The 20,884-nt window shown below is 50.2% G+C and overlaps 1 protein-coding gene across 6 annotated transcripts in view; it reads right to left on the minus strand.

Moving 5' to 3' along the window:
* Positions 1-20,884, minus strand: part of ANK1 (ankyrin 1) — a 144,822-nt gene that overhangs the window by 24,856 nt on the left and 99,082 nt on the right. For all 6 annotated transcript variants that reach the window (XR_014783747.1, XM_084804070.1, XM_084804069.1 and 3 more), the window contains exons 24-35: positions 19,534-19,630; positions 18,445-18,526; positions 17,275-17,372; positions 15,667-15,891; positions 12,564-12,718; positions 10,383-10,594; positions 9,058-9,262; positions 8,491-8,587; positions 6,184-6,412; positions 4,940-5,065; positions 3,767-3,886; positions 1,454-1,538 (exon numbers count right to left, since the gene is read on the minus strand). Coding sequence is in view for 5 of the 6 variants with exons in the window: in XM_084804070.1 (XP_084660196.1) it covers positions 1,454-1,538; positions 3,767-3,886; positions 4,940-5,065; positions 6,184-6,412; positions 8,491-8,587; positions 9,058-9,262; positions 10,383-10,594; positions 12,564-12,718; positions 15,667-15,891; positions 17,275-17,372; positions 18,445-18,526; positions 19,534-19,630 (1,731 nt within the window). In the remaining variant the exon portion in view is untranslated. The remainder of the gene's footprint in view (positions 1-1,453; positions 1,539-3,766; positions 3,887-4,939; positions 5,066-6,183; positions 6,413-8,490; positions 8,588-9,057; positions 9,263-10,382; positions 10,595-12,563; positions 12,719-15,666; positions 15,892-17,274; positions 17,373-18,444; positions 18,527-19,533; positions 19,631-20,884) is intronic.

A 20,884-nucleotide genomic window follows, 5' to 3' on the forward strand; every position in this document is an offset into this window, starting at 1 on the left:
GCATTCAAACTCCCTGCTTGTGGACAGCTAGCATGTCATGGGGAAGGGTGATAACTATTCCTAATGTGCTAGGAGGTGTTATTGTTGTTTTTAATGTGGGCAACCATTGAAATGATCTCCAACCTGCAGTTTGAAGTGGCATGTATGCATACATGTGTTTAAAATATTTATATCCTGCCTTTCCAAAAAGTTTAAGACGGCTAACAAAAAGAAATAAACAGAATATATAGAAATAAAAATATGATACAATTAACCGCTAAAACATCATTACTTAAAAGAAGAAACAGATAACAAAACAAACAGAAAACCATAAGAATAGCAGTAAAAATCCATCAAGCAAAGGTCTTCCTAAAACAGAAGGACTTCACACTACATACAGTGTGTGACCATCAGGGAAGGGGTGAGATGGATCTCTCTGGTCAGGGAATTCCAAATCTGGGTGCAGCCAATGAAAAGGCCCTCTCCCTGGTAAAGGCCTGGCACAGTCCAGGAAATCTTACACCATGTGATATTCACGATGGGTAAGTTTGGTAGTTCATATGCCATCGCTGTGCTACTCTCCAAGCTGGCTTCTAGAAAATCTTTACATTTTGTTTTGTACTTACCCAGAGAGCTTCGGCTATAGGCCAGGATAAAAATGATGTTGATGATGATGATGACAATAACAATAATAATAGCTGCATCAAATCTGGTTGTCTCCCCTAGATTTCCCACCAAAATGTTGCACTCTTAGGTACAGGATATCTTTTGCCTCACCCCCTTTCACAAGGTAACTTCCTGATGTCTATTTCCTACCTTTTCCAATGAATGCCCTGGCTGGTGCCACAGGATAGACCAGGGGTGGTCAACTCCAGGTCCAGCCTACAACTCCCATCGCCCCTCACCTTTGCCTGTGCTGATGGGAGTTGTAGGCCACAATATCTGCAGGGCTACAAGTTGCCCATCCCTGGGATGGACATCCCCCATCTCCATTCAGAATGTGTTTGTTCTTTCCAAGTCCCCTCTGCCCCGGATTCTCACCTTGTGAACCCCCATTCCCAAAACATACTCTCCAGCGCTGGGGAGGCATAAAGCCCTTGGACCTTTGTTAGGCCTGAAAATCTTACAAACTAGAAGTTCTCAGCACAAAGATCACTGGGAAATGCAGTTTGCCGTGGCTCTTATGGCTGTACTTCCAGGTACTGCTGAAAGGTAAGTTTGGGGGAAAGCAAAAGTGAAGGGAGTGGGGTAGCTTGGGATGGTCCCAGCTTATGCGAGCCTAGCTGAAATTCAAAGGGATTTTGGCTTGGATCATAAAACGTTTGTTATCTCCAAAGTGTGTGTGTGTTATTGCAAACCCATCAAACTGGCAGCATCATTTGGCCCATGCTGCACACAGCCTCCAACACAGGACCAGGAGGGAACGGGCCCTGTGCTATGCTAGACCCGTGTTGCCAGTGCAGAGGCCTCTTACCCAGAGTACTGTCACTGAGGAGGCTGTATCTCTCACGCAGGGCTAGCGGCGTCAACGTTCTCCTTCGCTCCTCGCTGCCGGAACTCTGGGGGGAAAAGAAAGGCATGTGATTTTCCAAGCTCCACAGGGAAGAAAGTCACTGAGGCAGAATGAGCGCTCCCTGAGTTGGGGCACTGTTACCCGGTGCAAAACAAACAAAAACACCCAGCCTGTTCCCATCTCTGCATCCTGTATGGTTTCCACCCCTCCAGGATTGGCCTGGAATCCCCAGGAGATTATTGAAAGCAATTGCCTAATTTGGAGTCTGAAACCTGGGAGGGTTTTTAAAAAATTGGATGGGGGTGGTATTGCTTTGTGACTTGGCTCACTTGCCGGAGTAATCTGGAGTTCTCCACAGGCACTTTGTTGTGATGCTCTAGAATGTTTGTGGAACATTCTGTTCTGGATTAACTGGGCTAACTCGGGATTGTGTCTACACTATGACATAGTGTCTACACTATGATTTTTTAAAAATGATCAACTCAGCAAACCTAGTGAAGATATATAATGACAGATATCACAACTGGCAATTTTAAAACCTGATGGCTGATACCACAAGTGTCTTCATTTTCTTTGGTACGACTGTGTAATGATAAAATGTTCATTACATGCAAACCTTGTTCTGTTTAAAGCCATTGGAACAATGTCATGTTTCACGGCTGAGTGTTTCTGTCTAGGGCTCCAGCCAGCCCTGCTCTTTTCCAGAATACTCCATTGCATCCTCCTGCTCTCACCCCAATTTCCATCCTCCCTGCCTCCCCGCCCCAAACCCTACATCAGTCAGTTGGCATTCTATCCATCCCTCCTGAACATGCTTACTCCTCACTGGGCTGGCTGGGGAATGTGGAGTTGTAGGACTTTTTTCTGTCTAAACTTGCATAGGATTGCACTCGTAGGTTTTTTGTTGTTGATATTACTTCTGTATGCCTTTGGGGTCCCCCAAGCCTGCTGATTTTGTGTGTGGATGGTGCTGTTTTAGTTGCATAAAGATTGATACTCAGAGAACTAATTTAGTACATAGCATGACTGGGAAGATGTTTATACTTTATTTTTAACAACAAAGCCAGTTCCTAGCCCCTCTGAAGTACAGGCTTGAAAGCACATGGCCAATGCAAACTTCAGAAGCTGAGATGGTGGAGCTGAGTACCAATTTCCAGTAGTCAAGGGGATGGACCTTATGTGCCTTGCAGAGTTCCTGACCCCTCCATGAACAGCAGCTGCACAATAAATTATACAAAATATAAAGTAAGCCAGATATAGATCACTTATACAGATCACAGAAAATCCAGCTTATTTTACCACCAAATTGGTGTTCTCTTGGCATAAAATCTTGACATTGTGGAAGCGTCCCACATTTTCAATTATATATCTCCTAATAGTGTATTGATTTGTTTCTGTATGTGTTTGCCATGGACTTTGGTTTGAACGGTAAAATTTATTTTAGGGAATAATATCTCTCTGCTTAGGAGTTTTCCATATTAATGCTATTTCTGTTCTAACATGGGGTTAAGGTGTTTGATGCTGGTTCCAAATAATTGTTGATGTTGTCTTTAAATAAGGTCCTCAAGATGCAGGATTTTCTGTGTGGTACCAAATACCAGAAATATACATAGCTTGGGTGTGTGCAGATGTGCGTGTTGTGTGGAGGAGTATATCTTGCAATGGGGGAAGGACTGAGTGTGACCTCACCAGCCACTTCTGGCCCTGTGTTGCTCTGTGCGAAGAGTTGGGATGAGTGAGAATTTTGTTCCGTTAGTTTTTTTGATAAGAACTTCCCCGAATTTGCTAATTTCATCATAAACAGGACAGAAAGAACTTGAGTTTTAAAAAATTCAAATGCAGGAAGACCCCAAACCAATAGATTTGTCCATCTAGGCCCAGGGCTTTGAGTGCTTAGCTCTTAAAAGTCTGAGTTGGAATCCCAGTGTATTCAGCCAAGTTTGTGGTGCTAAATTAGGGTTGCCACCTCTCTTCTTTCCTGGAAAGCTCCTCCTCTTTAACAGCTCTATGACAAGCAGGTACAACATGGCCCTTTCCAAGCTGTACCTATTGAATTTGCCTGGTGCAGTTGGCTGAGAATTTAGTTTCGGTTTGTTTTTGATAAGCATTTACCAACATTTGCTAATTTCTTCATATTCTGGATGGAAAGAACGTGACGTTTTAAAAAACCAAAAAGGCAAAGGCAGGCAAAAAGCAAAACTGATGGGTTCATCCACTGGGGAGTGGGAGTGGGAGAGGGGGAGGTCTGGAAGGGGCCCAGTGGCCCACACTTACCTTGGAGCAGGGTGGCATCGTGATGTTCAAGTGGCAGAGGACGTGCTGAAGCTCCTCATACTTCATGGGCTTGCGTAGGAAGGACAACGAACCACTTGCTTCCCGGCTGCTGTCCCTTACCTGCATCCCAAAACAGGGGGAGGGGAGTTGACAGTAGTGATAATCGGCAAGTGTGGGGGGATTTCAGGATCAGCATTTCTGAGCTTTCTCAATGAGCATTCAGAAAAATCTCATCTGTGTTCCAGGAGTTCTCTCCCAGCTCATAATGTCAGTGCAGTCTCTTTAGTTCTGCTTTTACTTTTGCTATTGTCTGAAAGTACATCCATTTTTTAATGGGTTTTCAACTGCCTGTCAAAATTGCATTTGCTTTTTTTCTTTTGTCCAAATCCTGGACACTAATCACAGCTCAGAGAAGATTTTTAAGGCTCTGCGGAATCCTTGAACTATTGGCATAGGGCACAGGACAGGACAGCTCCAGGGCTCTGGGAGCAGGGTAGCTGTGTGCTCCCTGAGCCAGGGAATCTCTCCAAGTGAATGAACTGAAGCTCAGGGCTTCTGCTTCTGGATTCTTTGCAGGATTAAGATAGGCCTTTTACATGCACTTCCCTTTCCCTGCCTTTCCCTCCCTTTATCTGTGAGTTCTTTATGTTTCATTATACAGCCACTAGATGGCAGTGTGGTATAGCTCTTATTATTGTGCAACTTCCTCTTTTCACAGAGAAATTCAACTTGCTGTATTTTAATGGCTCGTTATCTCCGAACTTTAAAAAAAACAGGATAAAGGTCAGAAGACACAGGAGAAGCTCTGGAGGGTGACGTCATGTCAGGGACCCACGAACCTCCATGAGTAACCAGTCTCAATCATCGGATAAAAGCCCCATATGGAGAAGGCTGCAGGCTTCCTTTCTATCCTCTCTGGAAGCCCTCCCCCTGACCAGTGCGAGCATAAGCAGAGCTGGAGGCAAGGGTAGAGCAGAGCCTTTACCAAGCCAAAATGACGCTTGATTTGTAACCCATCCGAGCGTGACACGGTAAACAAATACAGATTCCAAACCAGATTGTTGCAAACTTCAGCGACATCGCTACTAGTTGATAACAGCGGCAGGCCAGTAGATTGGAGGCGTCTCCTGTTGCGCCAACCCCAAAACCCCACACTGCTGTCCTGCCCCTCACCTTGACAGGGATGATGAGTCGGTTCTCACGGAAGGACTGGAACAGGAAGCTGCGCTGCTGGGCGGCCTTCTTGATCGGCACGAGGTTCCCAGAGAGCTCCGTATGGAGCGGCATCCCCTCCACCACCTGTGGAAGTGGACTGTAAGCTCTCCAGGCAATTTATGCATGACTATTTTAAATGCCCATTTCTCCAGCTCACCCCAATCTTAAACAGCTTTTTGCATTGTTGTTGTTGTTTTTCGTAAGAGAACAATTCAAAACTTGGCAATTATAAACTCCATAATTAGAAATCAACACTCTGAATCTACCCCAACAAGGCTTTTATAGTGCAGTCACCCTGCCTCGTTCATGGAATTTTACGAGAGGTCCAGATGACAACATCTTTCATTTGTAGCTTCCCCAGGCTTTTTCACTGCTTCTTCCGCCTTTGTTCTTAAAACCATTAAAGAAGAAAAGACAGAATAGCTGCTCAATGCCTCTTAATTGTTAGCACTAGGAGCCCTCCATCTGGAAGCACCCTCTGACCATGAGAAAGAGCTTCCCCCTACCCAAACCTGTTCAGGTGCCCTGCCAGAGGTCACATTCTCACAGAAATGGATGGACTCAATCTTGTTTGAGAGAGCATCCAAGCTGAAAATGGAGAACCATTGAAAACATGGGTGGCATCTTTGGAGGAAGATTCTGTTGCAAACATGGGGCAAGTGATACTGGGAAAATGGAACTCTTATCGCACGCCCAGAATTTAACTAGAGGAGCTTGTGTGAAGATTCAACCATCTTTAAGGTGCTTTCTTTCATTTTGCATAGCGGGCTTGGCCAGAACACTTTCTTCCTCTCTGAATGAGAGAGGCATCATTGACCATGGTGGATATACGCATCCCACTGCTACTTCTGGTAAACAGGTTTGGCAGGTTTTTGAAGCCTCACAAAAACCTGCAAAACTCATGTGGCTAGAGATGAGAATGCATCAAAAGCAGTAAGTGGACACTAAGGGCAAGAATGCCTCTATTATGATACATTAAAGTCCCTTAAAACCAACAGTCTGTCTTTTGCCCAGTGATTCCCAACCAGATATTGTTGGTTTACAACCCCCATAATCCCAACCATTGGCCAGGATGGCCGGGGGGTGATGGGATTTGTAGTCCAGGTCCCCCAAGGTTGGGCATTATTGCTTCTATCCCAGGAAGATGAACAGGGAGTTAAGCACGAGAGGGTGTTTAGCCACGGGGACTACCATGGGACTACCTCAATGTCCCGGCTTCGTGCCACTTCTGTGAAGTTTTCGTGCTGCTCGAGCGTCTTGTCCACCTTGTCGTCGGTCATGCAGTAGCAGCGCAGGCGGCCCTCCCGCCCATCGTTCATCTTGGCAAACACCACGAACTTGGCCATGTAGGGCACCGCCGCCAGCTCCTTGTACAGCAGGGTGGCAAAATGAACGGCTTCGGCTGTGCGGGGGCAGTCCGCCAGCCAGAATCTGGGCAGCAGGAGAGAGCATTGCCAGGCTGGGCTAAGCAAAAGGCGAGGAGACATCCAGCCCATGAGATTTTGTATCTCAGTGATGCAATGGCATTTGCGCTGGGTTCTTTCTGCCGTATTTATATTCCACCCCTTGCCCCGCAAGAAACTTAGGGCAGTGTGTGCGGGGTGATCCCATTTTTATCCTCACAACGGTCCTGCGAGGCAGCCTTCCCCATGCTGGCTGGGAATTACGGGAGCTGCAGTCCAACACGTCTGGAGGCTGCCAGGTTGGGGCAGGCTGCTGTAAAGTAGGTTGGGAATTATTACTTGGTCCAAGGCCACCCTGTGAACTTCATGGCTGGGCAGGGATTCGAATTCAGGTCTTCTCAGTTCCAGTCTGAAGCTACTTGCTCTTGCACCACACTAGGGGGATTCTCATGCATTAAAAGCATGAGCAAGAGGGCCGCATGTGAACTAGCCCCGCCCAACCACTACCAATGGGCCTGCCACACACACGACCCCCACCAGCCACGTGCTTAGCCCTAAGCATGTAGCGATGTACAGGGGTGGAATGCCTCCATTCCAGGAGGAATCCTGACTGGGGGTGTGGCTGATGGGCTCAGGGGCAGGGCTAGCCTGCATGGTCCCATACCCCCCCCCTTAACATGTGCGGGGGTTGTCTGAATCCCCCTGTCAGCTTCTAAGTAGAACTTCAGCACACCTCTTCCTAATGTTGAGCCGACCGTGAGGTTAAGCTGCTAGTTGTTGATGAGAGCCGAAGACACCAATTAATGGATGATGAACACAGGAGATCACCTTCATCAGCAAGGTGGGGGAAAGAGTTATCACAAAGAAGAGAAACAGGTTCTCAGGATGCAAGATAGGATTTATTATAAGAAACCCACCATGTTTTGGCCACAATCTTTTGCTGAAAAAATTCTGCAGACTTTTCTCTTGACCCCCTGAAGAAGGCTAAATTTTTTTTTAAAAGGCCAAAACGCGGTGGGCTTCTTATAATAAATTCTATCTTGCATCCTGAGAACCTGTTTCTCTTCTTTGTGATCTACTTTGGATGCTCACCTCCTTCTGTTTTCTTGGGGGAAAGGGTTGACCAGGTTGAAGTGGCTAGTGTATCTGGGCAAAGAGAGCTGGAAAGCAGCGGCTTAGGTGTCTGGAATTGTGTGTGTGTGTGGGGGGGGGCGACAGGGGAAATGATGCTGTTTTGTTTCAAGTCCTGGCTGTGTTCTCATTAATACACCGCCCCCCCCCCCCCATACCTGCTCAGCCCTTATATATCTGAAAATAAGCCTCCAAGACACTTTCCTCCAAAGGAAAGTACAGGCTGTTCTGAACTTTCCACCATGCTGGGGAGGAGGGATGTGAAATTATTTATCGACTACTTCAGAATGCTGTTGGGTGAAATGTGATCTTACTAACCACTTGAGTGGGGCGGGACTCCTAGATGCATTTATATAGCCTTAAGTGCCACAACGCTCTTGTTTTTATTTATTTATTTTATTTATTATCACATTTATATCCCACCTTTATTCCTCTTGCAAGGAACCCAAGGTGGCTTACATGATCCTCCTCCTCTCCATTTTATCCTCACAACAACCCTGTGAGGTAGGTGAGGCTGAGAGTCAGTGACTGGCTCAAAGTTACCCAGTGAGCTTCATGGCCGAGCGGGGACTAGAACTTGGATCTCCTGAGTCCCAATATGAAATTCTAACCACTATGCCACTCTGGCTCTCTTACGACTACTTGACATCAACCCTTCTGCTGGCAGTTTGGGGGTCAGGTCTCTAAAGGCACTTTTGAAGCAACTTGACTTCCTTGGTTTAATACAGCCTTCCCCAACCTGGCACCCTCCAGCTGTGTTAGACTACAGCTCCCATGATCCCCATGTGGCCATGCTGGCTGGGTTTGGTGGGAGCTGTAGTCCAACACATCTGGAAGACCCCAGGTAGGAAAGGCCGATTTACTGCATGCTGTTCAGCACTGCCATTCCCACTGCCCGCCTGGCACGGTTGTTTGACGCACGAGTCCTGGAGGTGCCACGCAGCCAGACTCTCCCAAACTGTCCCTAAAGCTCACCTGGCAGATACGTTGGTGGTGAAGTTTGCACACTCATTGGCATAGACTAGTTTTGTGGTCCCGGTGATGTCCTCCCACTGTGCTGGGGCTGTTCCTCCTGAGACAGAGAATGAAAACACACGTGACATTTTTGGAGCAGTTTGGCCAACAGAGGCACCCTTACCGCATTCAGTCCAAAAAATACGTTTTCCAGGGTAGGAATCTGGAAATTAAAAAATGGTTCTGCAAGTATTTCCCTCACTCTGGCTTCAGAATGATGCTATGTGATGATGTCATCAAAGTGAATCTAGAGTGAGGGCAGAGTGAAGGACTGAGTGAGGGCAGAGTGAATCCATGGTGTAAATCCAGAGTGAGGGTGATGCTTCCTGCTCTCACTCTAGGAGGGGGATCATGGGGGGACAATGGAAGATGATAGTGGGCATTGTTGCTAAGTTCACCCCCTTTTGTGGCCTTCCCTGCAAATCCCTGAAATGCCTACCCAACTTAGTGCCCTGCAAACAGAGGTCACAAAATGGGTCTGGAGGCCTTTTGTCTCAGCCCCAGACAACACCAGACATCCCCTCTCACCTATGACACTGCAGAGAAGCCGCAGGCTGGTGGTGTCGCCCTCCCCGCTGTCCCGGGGGTTCTCCCTCCATGAGGGGGGCAGGGGGATGCGTAGCCCAATGGGGCGGTGGAATTTCCTGCGGCGAGGCTCCACCGTCACAATGGGGCTGAACGTCGCCTGGTTCCCCAGCAGTTTTGTAACCAGCTCATCCGGCACCGGCTGCGCCTGCAGGAGGAACAGCAAAAGGGTCAGGATGGGCTTGAGAGACTTTGCCAGGCGTCAGACTGATGTAGAGAGAAATGGTCTGCATGGCCCCCAAGCCCAGCAGGCCTCAGAGAGCATCATCTGGGCTTCAGGACCAGGGCAGGAGGCCGTCCACGTGCATTGCTGCCATGGACTCCAATGGAGACACCTCTGTAGCCAGGCCAGTGAATAGTTGGCATGTCCACAAGACGACTGCACAAGTGGCAAATGCAGAAAGCAGCAGTTTTTAGCATGCCAAGGGCCAAATGAGACAACAGGTTACGTACGCATCTGCATTTAACGTGTCTGATTTGTCTTATTTAAATAGCCCTCCAATCAGGACTGAATGTGTGGTGTATGCGGGCGGAGATCTTTATTATTCTTAATTATTATTATATTTATATCCTGCCTTTTTTTTCTCCAAGGAACCCAAGGTGGCGTACATAATCCTCCTCCTCTCCTCTGTTTTATCCTCACAACAACCCTGTGAGGTAGGTCATGCTGAGAGTCAGGACTGGCCCCAAATCATCCACTGAGCTTCATGGCTGAGTGGGGACTAGAACCTGGATCTCCCCAGTCTCAGTCCAACAATCTGACCACTACAGCACACTGGTTAACCCTCTCCTGATCTGCTCCCAATGAAAATCACCTTCCCCTCCTAGTGTTGCTCTTTGCCCCGGGAGAGAAGCATCTCTTCTAGGGCTAATAGGAGTTCACGGGGGGCATTTTCATCACAATCATGATGTGCGTGTGCGTGTGTGAAGGAAGGTCAACCCTCATCCCTGCCCACTGCAGTTCTAATCTTGATTTCCTCCCCTACTCCTTCAGTTGCTATTTAAATAAGAAAAATCAGATACATATTTCACATATTGGCTCAGCTGATACATCATGGCAACCTAGGGCTTTTAAAAACTCCAGGTTGCCACGAATGAACCAGCTTACAAGTCTACGCAGTTTGATCACACCCGCTTTGCTCCTCCTGCTAGCTCATTTTTTTAATGTGACGTCTGGACCCAGAACCCTAGCCTGTCTCTGCTCCTGAGAAGCCCGAGTAGGAACCTGGGGTTTATTCCAGCCCACCGAGATACCATCATCCCGGTACCTGCAGCGCTAGCTTGACCTTCTTGGTGACTGCCGTTTCTGGGAACGTGGCCTGGACCAGGGGCACCAATGTGCTCTGTAGAGAGCCACCCTCTGGGCCAATCAGCTCGCAGTCCTGGCACACGCGGGACATGACCACAAAGTAGAGTGGGAAGTCGGTGGTGATGATACGGCAAATCCTCTTCTTTTCCAGTTCTTCTAGGCTCTCCAGCTCTGCAAAAGTTGGCAAAGGTGTTGTAAGAGCACGAGAGCAACACATCTCTAAAATATGCACCATGAGAGAACTGCTAGTGTGACAAAATAAATGTATACAAGTTGTTGCTGTTGTTATTGGCTCAGAACACTGGGCTACATGAATCAATGGCCTGACCCGAAACAAGGCAGCTTCATGAATTCACACTTCTTATACTTCAAGTTCTCACACTTTGAAAACACATTTATTTCCTTACAAAAGTAGAGCCACCAGTGAGCAGAGTGATAAAACCATATTAAAAAAATTAATGAGGAGGTAGACAATTTTAAAAAGAGATAGGCATAGGAGCGAAAAATGTCATAGAAAAATCCAGGGAGCATAAAACAGACATCAGCAAATTGCTAGGCCAAATACCTGTTGGCATGAAATGTTCTACATAAGTTAATGAAAAACCATCTAGGAGGGGGCAACACAGCCTGCCTGAGGCAGGGAGTTCCACCGCTTTGGCTTGGCCACTAAAAAGGCCCCAATCCACACCCAAATTAACCAGGGGCCTGTAGGGGCCTACAATTTTTGGTTAGCCTTGCTGGCTAAGCCAAAAATTATACCGACCAATCCCCCCATCCCTTTCCTAACGGGACAGACTGTGTGTGTATGCACACGTGCACGCAGGAGAAGCACACGCTGTTGGGCACCATTTCTTGAAGGCGTGCAGCATTTCTTCAGGCTGCGGCATCCAATGTTCTCCTCCACCCCGTCTTTCCCAAGGGAAAGGCAAGATGGGGGGAAAAGCACAGACTGTTGGACAACACTCCCCAAAGGTGCCCGGCAGGCCTTTAGGCAGCAACATCCAAACGTTTCTCTCTATCCATCATTCCTGCTCCAAAGCAGAAAAGACCAGTGCGGAGGAGGGGGGGAGGCTGCTAGTTTTGCCCCGTGTGGCTAAGGCTCTTTGGGGGACTTTGTGGGGTGCCAAGCAGCTGCCAAACAACCCTCAGTCTTCCCCCCAACTTTGGAGCAGGGGAGGTGGCTGGGATGGCTGCAGAACTGCTCCAGTGATCCCTCCCACCACTGCTTGCTCCATTCCAAAAGCTGGCTATAGCCAGCCAACTGCAGGAAGATGGCGGTTAAAGTGGGGCAGTGGACAGAGTGACGGAGTTGGCCGTGGGAGGTCCACATTCAAGTTCCTGCTCTCCCATGACTCTTGGGCAAGTCTTGGCTCCCCCTTCTCAGGATCTCAGAGAGGCTCACTGTGACTTTCTAGCATCTGGGAATCCTTTCCAAATTGATTTGTCTGCAGAGGCAACAACTGCATTTTTGCTACGGAATCTCCACACATTGCAGAGGATTTGGGAGCTACAATCTGAAGCCCCGGCCATGTCTGTTGGACCTTCCCACACCAACACACCCAGCACTCCCCTGCAGACATGTGTTGCTGGGGAAGATAGGCAGTCGTGGACAAGCTGCTTTTCAGAGGAACTTGTCCACCACTGTGGATTGTTTGGCCAAGGAATCCCATGCTTCCTAGGGCCACCGCCTGAAAACCAACCTGAATGGCAAAGCACACGCATTGCAGAGCAGGCCCAAGCCGAACACTGGACCCGCTGAGCTGAACATTGCCCGCCGGCTATGATAAACCCCATGGTTTTGCTGCTTGGTGGACACTGAAAGCCCCTTACCCCACCTTGCTAGAGAGGTGGTGCCAAACGTATTTGTTGGTGCCTGCCTCTTGCTGATGCTGCAGCACAGAGTTGCCTCTCCAGCAATTCTTCACGCACAGGGAGGCCCATGTTGGAGGAGGCGGTCCTTTAGCTAACCTGGCCCTAAGCCGTGTAGAGTTTTAGAGGTAAGAACCAGCACTCTGAACTCTTCTTGGAAATGGATCGGAAGCCGCAAAGCAGCTGTAGCAGGGGAGTCGCTTTATGGCATCTCCTCAGTCCTTTGAAAATGTCTGCGCTCCTGCCCTACCCGGTCTCCGCTCCTCCATACCTTCATCCATCCCGTTGAGGACCTGGTCCAAGTAGCTCTCTCCGTAGCGGCTGCGGTGCTCCTTCCACACAGAGCCGTTCTCGCTGCGCAGGACCACCAGCTCCCGGTCGCCACGCCCTTGCGAGGCAAAGTGAGGGATCTCCACGATGACAGGGCTGCGGGAGAGCTGAGGGTCAGGGCCCAAAGCGGAGGGGGGTCACGCTCGGCAAAAAGCTGAGGGTGGGGAAGGACTTGCCAAGCATTTGGGGTGAGGAGATTCAAGGTCTGGGGCCTTGGGCCACACACATGCGCAATGTCCCATTTACAGGAAAAAGCAGGGAGGCGTGACCATCTATCCAGCGGAGAGTCAGAGCTCTGCAATGGGGCACCAATGTCCCTGGAGGGAGAGGAGAAGGAATGCTCCCCACAGCGACCCGTGTCAATTCCCAGTTCCACTGGCCCATGTTCAGGAGATGATCAGCTTCGTCTGGGGAGGTCCATTTCAAGGAAGCCCTTGGGGGTTGCATTCCAGTGGTAGGTGGGGCCAGAGGCAAAAAGGGCATGGCCACACACACACACACACACACACATGCAGCATATTTCAGCTTAAAGCTCTTCCTGCCAGGAACTAAGCCTTAGGGAGGCATTTCAAGCTTTTAGAATGGAGAAAAAAATGCACAAAATCCAGGAAACCACCAAAGGAATGGTGCTTGGGGGAAGGGAGGTGGGGTGAAGGAAAGGGGGCGTGGCCATCTGGGGAACCCCGGCGAGTCAGATTTGGCATGAAAGCCTGAGGTTCTGCACCCCAGCATAGTCAAAGGAGAGTGGAAGATCATGGCAGGATTTCCAGGCCAAGGGCTAGCTACAGCGTGAAGTCACTCATGGAAGTACCACACAGGGGCTGGGCTCACACAATATGCTAAGCCTCCATGGGTTGTCATGCTCTCTGAATGCAGTGCATTTTCCGCAGGGTGGCTTGGTCACCATGCAGTGTGGCTTGCGAACCACGCTGAACAACCCAGCAACAAGCCATGGCTTCTCAGGGTGGCTTGTTCAAGAAAAATAAACCACACTGCATGGTTAACAAGCCACCCTGTGGAAAACACACCGCGTTCAGACAACGCGATGACCCACAGTTCAGCAACAACCCAGTCTGTGTGGGTTGGCATGTTGTGTGAACCCAGACATGGTGTAAATGCGCACCGCCGTTCGCAGCGGAGGCAGCGAAAAGGTTTGCCGCATGGAACGCGGCGATCCAGGTGAGCCTTGAACACGTCCTTCCGTCTGTGACCAAGAAAACTACAGGCAGTGACCAGCAGCGGCTCGAAACAGGCGATCCCCACATGGCTGCAGCCGCATGGGAGCGGCTTCCTTTTGGCGTCTTGCCATTCCGCTCTGCTAAGAAGTGGCTGCAGGAACCAGCTGCGCAGGGCTAGTGATGTGATTCCTTCCCAACCAAACATCAGCCATCTGGGAGGAAGGGAGGTCATAAGAGGGGACAGAACCGCATCGTAGGCCCAGCTCATGGGGCTCCTCCAGGCAAACGTTGGCAGAATGCTACAGGACGGAGAAGAGATGGGGGAAATGGGTCCTGCTTCACTGTGGAAGACCTGTTTCTACCTTCCTCCTCCTGAGTTAAAGAATTAAGGAAGTAGCTAAGATGGAGATTTTAGTCCACAATGCAGTAGTACGCCTTGCTCTAGGCTGGGGGTGGGGGTGGGGAGTCAGGCCCGGGGGTCCAAATCTGGCCCTTGGGGGTTCCCTAGGTGGCCACGCCCATTCCCCTGGCCCCACCTCCTTTCCCCCAGCTACCGATTGTTTGGGGGCTTCCTGGCTTTTGTGCAGTTTTTTCCCCATTCTAAAAAGCTGAAATGCCTCTCCTGAGGCCTAATGATGAAGCTGTAAGCAGAACTGCTGATGGGACATGCCCCAAAATAGAGCTCCTGCCTCAGGCAAGCCCTACATTAAATTTTCACTCAAGAGAGGTCTTTTATGGGAGTCTGGAGTGCAGTGGTGGCTGGTGACTCCAGTTCCGGAAAGGTGGTGATTCCATTCAGGGTTTTAGTTACAACCAGCTAAAACTGTAACGGTGCTATTCAAGGTGCTGAACCCATTTGGGGGATGAGATTCAGCACCTTGGATAGCACCTTTAGAGTTTTGGCTGGTTGTAACTAAAACCCAGAATGGAATCACTGCCCCTCCAGAACTGGAGTCACCAGCCACCACTGCTGGAGGGTTCAGGCAGCTATCACACTGCAGCGCCATCCAACTCCAGTGCTTCCACCTGCCCTGCTAATAAGTGGGGCTAGTGGGAAGGCAGGAAGTGCAACATGAAGTCCATCAGACATCCTTCCTGTTTGGGAGGGGTTGGTAGTTAAGCATAGAGACAGAAAAATATTTCAGTTACACACAGCCTGAACTTCTAGTATGAAACTGAAAGTTGCCACGGGGCGCGTTTCTCAGTGGACAGAGTGGTGGCTCTCTGTCCTGTGGCATCTCTATGGCAAAAGCCCTTTATATTTTGCACTGGGAAATAAGAATGGAAAATTCGGTTCCGTTTTATACTGGAAATGCACCCGAGGTCTATGTTGAGATGACATGTTTGCGGTTCACCACAGAAAACGGCCTTTTCTGTGGTGGCCCCCACTCTGTGGAACTTCCTCTCTAGGGAACTCCGTCATGCCCCCTCTTTAATGAGCTTCTGTCGTGCATTAAAAACGTGGTTGTTCAGGCAGGCATTTGGGGTGGGTTAGGGTATTTCAGAAAATGTTTTTATTGTAGAATTTTATTGTTTTAAACTGTTTTACTGTATGCTGTGCATCGCCGAGAGTGGCTGGGTGACCAGCCAGATGGGCGATTAATAAATTTAATAATAATTTAGAGCTACTAGTACTGTTCTGGAGTCTTTCTGATTCAGCAGTCCTAGGAAGCGGGATCATCCACCTCCGGATCCCCCCCACCCCACCCCCAAACATGCAGCTGGTGGCTGATTGGAGCTCTGACTCAGCGTGCCAATCACCCACCAGACCCATTTGTGCAAAGGCACCTTAGGTGACCACTCCAGCATTTTCCGGGGAGGCAAGATGCCTGCAGTGACCACTCTCGCAAGGGGCCCAGCCTTCACCTGAGGAACTGTGCTCTGGCAGGGCCCAGGGCGATAATCCTGCTGGCCAGTCCTTCTTCCTCAGCCAGAGGTGGTGGTGCCGGCAGCTTCTGGGGCTTGACCAGGCGACAGGTGATGCGTGTGGGTGCTGCGCACGTCCTGGGGGGGATGATGACGCGAAGACCATTGTGTCTGCTGCCCCGCATGGACCCACCACGGGCATCCACCATGAAACTTACTAGGAATCTGGAGGGAAGAAAGGTACGGTCCAGTTGCCAAATGTGTAGATCATGTTTGGGCTTCCAACAGTCCCGAACCCACAACCTTGGAGGTAGAGGAGACTGACAATGCACACTACCCTTCCCTCACAGTTGGTGTAGGTCACTGCTCCCCAACCGATGCGTCGCAACCCCCCATGCGACAACTTGGCCTAAGGCGGGTCACACCAGCACCCCCACCATCTTTTGGAAAGAGAAGGGAAATTGGGAGGGCCAGCCTCTGCCCCCACCCAGTCCTGTACTGCGGGAGACAAGAGGGGGAAGCACGGTGCAGCCCTGCTAGAAGACTTCATTTTTCCCCTCTTCCCTCCCCATTCCTTTTGCCTTGTATGTTTTGCCTTTTTAGATTGTAAGCCTATGGGCAGGGAGTGTCTTGCTTTACTGATTATATGTAAGCCGCTCCGTGAGCCTTTTTGGCTGAGGAGTGGGATAAAAATACTACAAATAAATTAAAATAAGCATCGTCAGAGAGCGGGAAGGGGAGGAGAGAGACAGACGACGGACCAAAGATCAAGGGAATATGCAAGATGTTTGCTGCTACTGCACATCCTGTGGGCATGAAGGATTAGGAAGCCGCAGCACAGCAGCAAAGCACATTCTTCACAGGCAGGTAGTCCCAGGTCCAATACCTGGCAACTCCAGTTAAAAGCATGGAGACATTGGAAACACTGCTGGCATAGATGGGCCAATGGTTTCACTCTGTATAAGCAGGCAAGGCAACTTCAGATGTCATCCTTCTCTGCCTAATGCATAGAGGCAGGTGCAGGCGACCTGGAGCTCTACAGATGTTTTGGACCACAACTCCCATCTGCCCAGCCAGTATGGCCAGTGCTCAGGGATAATGGGAGTAGGGATGGATGAACCATCCCGCACACTGCTCGCTGGACCCCCGCCACCTACCCACCCCTGTTCACATTGGGCAAGCCACTCGATGGTCTAATTAGACCATTTACACCCGTAATTTTGTGTAAGTTCTGCTATTTACGGTCACCATTTTATGTAAATGATTTATGTAAACAGCTGATCCACCATTTTTATGCAAAAATGCAGGTCGTGGACAAGCGGGGATCCTTGAACTTACCCGGTTCGGCACGTGCTGAGTTGGGCAAGTGGGAGGATCTGTGGACTGGTGTCAGGGGGGAGGGGGGGCTGAGCTAGCGAGAAATCGGTGAGCTCGAGCCCCAACTGGACTCCCACAACATCCTGAAATGGGAATTGTACTTCGAAACATCCAGAGGGTACCAGGTTGCCTACTCCTGCCTAGAGGCAATGACCTCTTGTGTGTATGGCAGGGGGCATTTCCCACTGCTTCCATGGGATGATGCCTTTTTGGGAGGGGGAAATAACTCACCCTGTGTGGACAGGGCTGGCCACCGGGCTGATGTTGTCCGAGGTCTCTGTGGCAGGGCTGCTTGGGATGAGGGACTCCTCGTCAAATTCCTTGGCAGGCTAAGCGGGACAGAACCGGAGCTCCTGTTAAAACACAGGCCTAGGCCCCACCAGCCCACGCAGAAATACAGGGCTTCCACCAATCCTCCCACACACACACACCAGTCTTCCCCATCTGCTGCTGTCACCCTGATGTCACCCTGCTCCCTCTCTTACAGCCTCAGAGGCCCTGCCTTAACCTGCTGCTGCTCCTGACCAGGCCTACAGCCAGTGCTTATTTCCTAAAGGGAGAGGGGCTGGACTCAAGCAGCTTCGCCTGCCCCACATCCTTGTCCCAATGGCAGAAGGCACGGGGCAGGCCAGGCAGCTCCACTGCATGAGTGCCTTTTCCCACGGGAGAAGCTCCATGTGCAGTGAAGCTGGTGCTCAGTGGACACGCTGGCTGGAACATCCACCCACCGCGCCTGCTGGGAACCAGATGCGCCTGGCTGTTTCAGACTCATGAAATGATGTCGGGGGGGGGATGCCTTTGAGATCATTCAGCCTGTGGGGGGCCGGGCAGGGGGGGTCATCCAGCCCCCCACTTGATTTTAGTTGCCCACCCCTGCCCTAGATTATTTCCCGAGAACTCACTGATAGGCACGGGATCCCTGAAAGAAGAACTATGGACATGCGTAAGCTGCTCTTCCGTTAAAACCCTCCCAGAGCAATCAACAGTATTACAATAAGAGACAATATGAGAACACAAAACAGTCAAAGCAGCAGAGACAATAAAAACTCGGCAAACGAAGGGAAAATACAGCAGAAGGGCAAATAATAATAATGAGGTGGAGGAGGAGGAAGGAGAAGAAGCAATTAAGATCAGCTAATTGACTCATGGAAAGGCCTGGGGAAAAGAAACAGGTCTTTGCCTGGTTCTGAAAAAAGAACAAATTCAGAACAAGGCAAGCCTCTCTGGGAAAGATACTCCAGATGTGCCATGACCAAGAAGACCCTATCTCTGGTCACCACCGGCCCAGCCTCTGAATGAAGGTGGAGGAACCTGGAGAGCAGCCTCAGTAGATGAAGGCAATGGTCAAGCAGGCCTATACAGGTCACTTGCCCCACCAACCCCCCTGGGCCAGACACCCACCTGCTCTGGCTCCTCGGGTCTGATCAGCACCGTCTCGGGCGTGATGCAAGGGATTCGTGGCATGGCTGGCGACTCCTCCCTTCTGAGGAGCAAAACACAAGGAACGGGAAGGTTCAGTCAAGCAACAGTTCTCTGGCCTTCCGTGCAAATCCAGCCGCCCGTGGGCCTAGAAGCCTGCTTTCCCAGCAAGGCATACTAAAGAGCTCCTTATGGGATGGAAGGCTGCTATGATGCTGAACACAGATCACTCGCCAACACGGGTGCGCAACGTACAGGTGAGGAACAGGGGCCACTGTGGAACGTGGGTCACTAATAGTCTAGGAAGGCACTTCAGCACCTCAGGATTTATTATAGAATTGATAAACTGCTCCACATCAAGAGATATCAGGGCAGTGTAAAATAAATTCAAAACACAAAATAACAAAAGCATTTGCAATAAAAGCAGAAATATCAATAAAACAACTGGCTGGATCCTAGTCATGAGTCAGGAAATGTTTGCCTGAAAGGAACAGTCTTCAGCCAATGTCAAAAACAAAGTATCATCGGTGCATGCCTGATCTCAGTTGGAGGGCATTCCGCAGGGTGGGAGCTGCCACACGAAAGGCCCTACTCCTACTGACTTCTAAGCAGATCTCTGACCCATGTGGGACCACCAGGAAGACCTCAGGGATCAGGCAGCATGATCAGGGGGAAGGCGTGTCCTCAAGTAACCTCATCCCAAGTTGTTCCTCAAGTATCCTGGCCGCATGTTGTTCAGGGCTTTATAGACCAGTACGAGCACCTTAAACCTGGCCAGGCTGCAGACAGGCAGCCAGTGCAGAGCCTTCAGCTCCGCATACTGATCCAGAGGGGCACCGGACGACCACTGGACAGACGCATTCTGCACTAGGTGCTCCTGTTCACACCACTGGGACATCCCCATGTATTGTGCTCCATGCTAATCCACCACAATGATGGAATTTCTGCAGGATTTTCTGCTTGAGGGACCCAGCCGTTGTCCGTGAACCCTGTCCCCACTGATCTGCAGCACCACCGCATCTCCCTGCCCCACCCCCGCCCCTTTCCACTGCCCCATGCAGCATGTCTTACGTCTGATCCAGTTTGGGGACAAATTCCACGATTTCTCTTTCATCTTCCTGATATTGGAAATCCTGTTTTTGTGTCTTGGGCCCGGGCAGCTCCTCTCCTGAAAGAAACACAGGGCTGAAAACACGGGACCCTCGAGGGACTTGGCCTGTGGCCCAGCAGAACTGGCTGACATAAACACCAACCAAACAGAGCAGCTCAGGACATTGAGCCAACTGGGTACCAGAGGAGGGCTGACCCTTCGACCACCTCAAATCCAGGCCAGGAAAGGGGGCGAGGGAACCCGGCTCCATGGTGACAGAGGTCAGTTTGGGGCCCAGTTCCTATGTTATCAGAGTGCATGGGCTGTTGCTTTCTGCTTGGCTGGATTCCATGCTACTCCAGTGAGGTTCAAGGGCTGCAGTGACATGTGACCGATGGATCATGTGGGCACTACCTGTGGCCAGTATTACAAGACCAAGATGGTGGGGAATGCTGACATGGGAAGCACCCACATGATCCTATCCCTCAAACACGACCAGGAATGGTATGGGATCCAACCACACAGAAGTGCCAACTACTACACCACTCTGGCAATATAGCAAAGAGGACCTTAGCAAGGCAGATGATGGATTTCCAGAGAGATGAAAGCGGCTGGAGAGAGGCGTTGTTTCCCATGACGCACACACATTTTGTGTTGCAGGTTTTGCAGCTTTGGGTTAAAAACACAAGAACTTATCAAGCCTGTTTGACCAGAGGCAAAAGTAGGGGGGGGGGGCATCCACACCATGAGTAAGGATCCCTTTTTCAAACCACCTTGACCTCTCTGAAAATCCATCATCTGGCTCCAGTCTGTTAGTGGCTGTTAGTGGCCAGGCCACGGCCAGTGAGCTCTTTCAAAGCTAAGGTGGCTGGAAGACCAGGCTAGGTTCCTGGTAAGAAGGCCCAGTGCCTGGACAGGAGGACCCACTGAGTGCTGGCCAAGCACTGGGAAGGATGGACCAGTAGCCCCAGGTGACCTGTTAGCAACCCCCCCCCCCCCGCACCGGCTGCTAGAGGGAAAGGATTTGGGGTGTGCGTGGGGGGGGGGATGGCTCAGGTCCTTGAAGGAGATGGGAAAGGGAGGGAAGGTGGCACATGTAGGCAAAGGAGTTTCAGGAGCTACAGCAAGAAGCAAGGGGGAGTCAGGGAGCAAAGGAGACTGATCCATTCCAAGGGAGAGGGGTACAAACCCAGACTTCTGCCTAGAATAGCCACATAAATGACGTCCTTCAGGGCCTTTCACTTGTAGATTGTGGACTGGGGTGTAGCAGGGCTTAGCAGCAATGGGATCGTGGCCATTCATGCAACCTCCCTTCCCCAACCACACTCCCAC

This window comes from Heloderma suspectum, chromosome 6 (genome assembly GCF_057233095.1).
Source record: "Heloderma suspectum isolate Gila_16-S chromosome 6, 16-S_ref, whole genome shotgun sequence".
NCBI classification, from domain to species: Eukaryota; Metazoa; Chordata; class Lepidosauria; order Squamata; family Helodermatidae; genus Heloderma; species Heloderma suspectum.